Source organism: Otolemur garnettii, unplaced genomic scaffold (assembly GCF_000181295.1).
Source record: "Otolemur garnettii isolate 467f Iridium unplaced genomic scaffold, OtoGar3 scaffold00025, whole genome shotgun sequence".
NCBI lineage: Eukaryota > Metazoa > Chordata > Mammalia > Primates > Galagidae > Otolemur > Otolemur garnettii.
In genome coordinates, this window is record NW_003852420.1 from 18,744,697 (window position 1) to 18,748,667 (window position 3,971).

Here is a 3,971-nt window from a genome sequence, read left to right on the forward strand (position 1 = left end):
GGAGACAGGAGACTCGCTTGAGCCCAGGAGTTGGAGGTTGCTGTGAGCTGTAATGCCACGGCACTCTACCCAGGGGGACAGCTTGAGGCTCAGTCTCAAAAAAAAAAAAAAAAAATAATATGTAGATTACAAACTCTCATAAAGAACATATTCAAAAAAGCACTTTTTTTTTTTTGAGATAGTCTTATTATGTCACCCTTGGTAGAGTGCCATAGCATCACAGATCACAGCAACGTACTCTTGGGCTTAAGTGATTCTCTTGCCTCAGCCTACCAAGTAGCTGAGACTACAGGTGTCCACCACAATGCCCTGCTATTTTTAGAGATGAGGTCTTGCTTTGGCTCAGGCTGCTCTCAAACCTGAGCTCTAGCAATCCATGCCCGGCTAAATGTTGTTATTGTTGTCATTGTTGTTTTTAGCAGGCCTGGGTTGGGTTTAAACCCGCCAGCACCAATGTATGGGGCTGGCGCCCTAAACACTGAGCAATGGGCACCAAGCTTCAAATAAGCATGTTTAACTTACTTGTCTGCAACCATATATTACCCCCTCCCTCAGATTTGTAACCTAGCCTCTAAACTAACAACTGTGCTTTCATTGACATTTAGCAAACAAAAAATTTGGCTGTTAAGATAGTCTAGTCTATACAAAATCAGATGTACATGAGTTTTAAAGATTTTTTTTTAAGAACTGTACACACTGACATTAAAACCTAATGTGCATATAAATCGCAAATTTACTACAAAGACTTACCAAACACACCACAGTGTATTTGTTTTGTGTAAGTAGTTACCTGATTTTTAGTAATCCTGATTGCTTTGCTGGGATCACTCTTACAATAGAAGCGAACATGATCAATAGGATTTTTGTCTTCCATTCCATAATCCATGTTGATAACCTTAATAAAGCAGTTAAATAATCATATAATAACCACGAGAACTGAACTCAGAGTTGTAAGGGTATCACAAGAAATGGAACAGAGCCTTTTGGAAAGCTTAGTGGGAAGAACACTGGCCAGGTAGCTCATAGAAGAATAAAAATAACTCTGGTGCATGACCACTCATAGGGTTTTGAAATCTGGGGGGACATGGGAATGTATCTGTGTTTCAACCTAAGTATGATCTAAAGTCAATACCTTAAGTGATAGACACTGATAGACACTAGAGGTATAACAAAGAAATTTCTGATACAATCTCAGCCCCCACAGACTACGTGGCCTAGACTGAGGTTAAACAAATAATTATAATTATAAAAATAATTACTTAACCACATTTGTTACAAGAGTTAGCAAGAAAAAGCAAAGGGTGCTTAGAAACTTTCTAGTAGCCTGGGGTGCCAAGGGAATGACTGGAAATGTTTTCTTGGGAAGGTGACTTTATTAAGTGAGCAGGAATTAAACAGGCGTATGTAGGAAGGAAAAGAACTCTAGGTAGAAGAAATAGGTACGAGGCAGAAAGGACTTAACCTGTTTGCTAGATTTAACAACATTGAAGTAATCAGTGATTTTAGAGAGAGTAATTTTGGTATAGTGATGGAAGCAGAAAAGGCGGCTTAGGAGACTCCAACCCTGTATAATCATTCCACAATACCACACCATGCTACTTCCCTACACTGACCACCTTAAGTTGACTTAATTTTCACAGACTGGAAAAGCACCACATGTACATATCAGTATGGCAGGCCTAGTTCCTTACGTTGCCCACCTCTGTATAATGACCAGTTTGTTACAGTCCTTTGTGTGGTCAACGTATAGAGGTGCTACTTCCCCCAACCCCCACTCCAAAATTGATTATCTCCTAGAATTCAAATTATTAGATCAATTTAGAATACACCGCTAATTTGGTCTCTTGTGTCAAATTTACATTTCCATTTTCAAATAGCTATATTAATATAGTATAATACTTTTTTTTTTTTTTAAAGAGTCTTACTTTGTCACCCTCAGTAGAGTGCCATGGTGTCACAGCTCACAGCAACCTCCAGCTCTTGGGCTTAGATAATTCTCTTGCCTCAGCCTCCCGAGTAGCTGGGACTACAGGGGCACGGCCACAATGCACGGCTATTTTTCTTCTTTTGTTGTTGCAGTTTGGCCCGGGCTGGGTTCGAACCCGTCACCCTTGGTATATGGGGCCGGTGCCCCACTCACTGAGCCACAGGTGCCACCCTATAATACTCTTTTGTTCTCATAAGTCTAATAGTAAAAAAAGAATGTTCATTGTGCATCAGTTTGTCTTTTTTTTTTTGAGACAGAGCCTCAAGCTGTCCCCCTGGGTAGAATGCTGTGGCATTACAGCTCACAGCAACCTCCAACTCCTGGGCTCAAGCGAGTCTCTTGCCTCCGCCTCCCAAGTAGCTGGGACCACAGGCGCCCGCCACAACGCCCGGCTATTTTTTGATTGCAGCCGTCATTATTGTTTGGCGGGTCCGGGCTGGGGATTCGAACCCGCCACCTTAGGTGTACGTGGCTGGCACCTTAGCCGGTTGAGCTATAGGCGCCGAGCCAGTTTGTCTTTTTTTGATACAAGAGTCTTACTTATTGCCCTCAGTAGAATGCCATGGCAACATAGCTTGCAGCAATCTCAAAGTCTTGGGCTCAAGCAATTCTCTTGCCTTAGCCTCCCGAGTAGCTGGAACTACAGGCACCCACCACAACACCTGGATGTTTTTAGAGACAAAGTCTCACTTTGGCTCAGGCTGATCTCAAACCCATAAGGTCAGGCAATCCACTTGCCTCAGTCTCCCAGAGTGCTGGGATTAAAGGCATGAGCCACTGTGCCTGGCCTTCATCAGTTTGCTTTTTTTTTTTTTGGCCAGGGCTGGGTTTGAACTCGCCATCTCTGGCATATGGTGCCAGCACCCTAATCCTTTGAGCCACAGGCGCTGCCCCTCATCAGTTTGTCTTAATGTGGTTACTGTTGCATGTCTGCTAGCCACATGTGTGTCTCTTATGTGTAGCCTCTTCAAGTACCTCTGATCTATGTCCACTGGGAGACTGCACTGTGGGAAGAAAGCCAGATGGGAGATTGAGGGATTAACCAGGATCAACCACTTCACTGAGGGTAAGGAAAAACATTTTGGGGAGTGAAGTTCTTTCAGAGTCTCAAGAAGCTGAGATAGGAGATCTCTTTATTCTAGTGAAACGTCATCTAACGAAACAAACTGCAGCTTCACCGGAAGATCTGAGGCATGTCAGTATCAACCACGTGAACAAGTGGTCGAAGGGAAATTCACTTGTATCTTTCAGCACATAATGGTTATGGAGAGATGCCCTTCAATCATGAATTTGTCAACAACAAAATAACAGGCTCAGCACCCGTGGCTCAAGTGGCTAAGGCACCAGCCATATACACCTAAGGTGGCGGATTCGAATCCAGCCCCGGCCCACCAAAACAACGATGGCTGCAACCAAAAAATAGCCGGGCGTTGTGGTGGGTGCCTGTGGTCCCAGCTACTTGGGAGGCAGAGGCAGGAGACTTGCTTGAGCCCAGGAGTTAGAGGTTGCTGTGAGCTGTGATGCCACAGCACTCTACCCAGGGGGATAGCTTGAGGAAAATACAAGGGAAACACACATTGTCCCAAGGTTTCAGAAGTAGAACTCTGGAAAGTATTTCCCACAGGAAAGGGAAACGTGACTTCTTTAATGAGGGGGTATTTTAGCTTTAAAACATTCTTCACTTAGTATACTACTGAATTAACTACTTACATCTACTATAAAATCTTCAGCCTTCAGTTCAGCTTCCAGTGATACTTTAGGTTTAGAGTCAGCAACCTCTTTTGGAAGACATTCATAGTTTTCCTGGAAAAGGTGAGACTCCCCATGTTAGAACCCCAGTTTCTCATCATTATTATTATTATTATTATTTTTTTTTTTTGGAGACAGAGCCTCAAGCTGTCCTCCTGGGTAGAGTGCCGTAGCATTACAGCTCACAGCAACCTCCAACTCCTGGGCTCAAGCGAGTCTCCTGCCTCCACCTCCC

General features: G+C 43.6%; 1 protein-coding gene across 1 annotated transcript in view; it reads right to left on the reverse strand.

The window, feature by feature from the left end:
* The window catches only part of SAMHD1 (SAM and HD domain containing deoxynucleoside triphosphate triphosphohydrolase 1), a 59,910-nt gene that overhangs the window by 7,795 nt on the left and 48,144 nt on the right, over nt 1-3,971 (reverse strand). Inside the window, exons 11-12 of the mRNA XM_023512263.1 lie at nt 3,698-3,790; nt 791-895 (exon numbers count right to left, since the gene is read on the reverse strand). Coding sequence (XP_023368031.1) covers nt 791-895; nt 3,698-3,790 — 198 coding nt within the window. The remainder of the gene's footprint in view (nt 1-790; nt 896-3,697; nt 3,791-3,971) is intronic.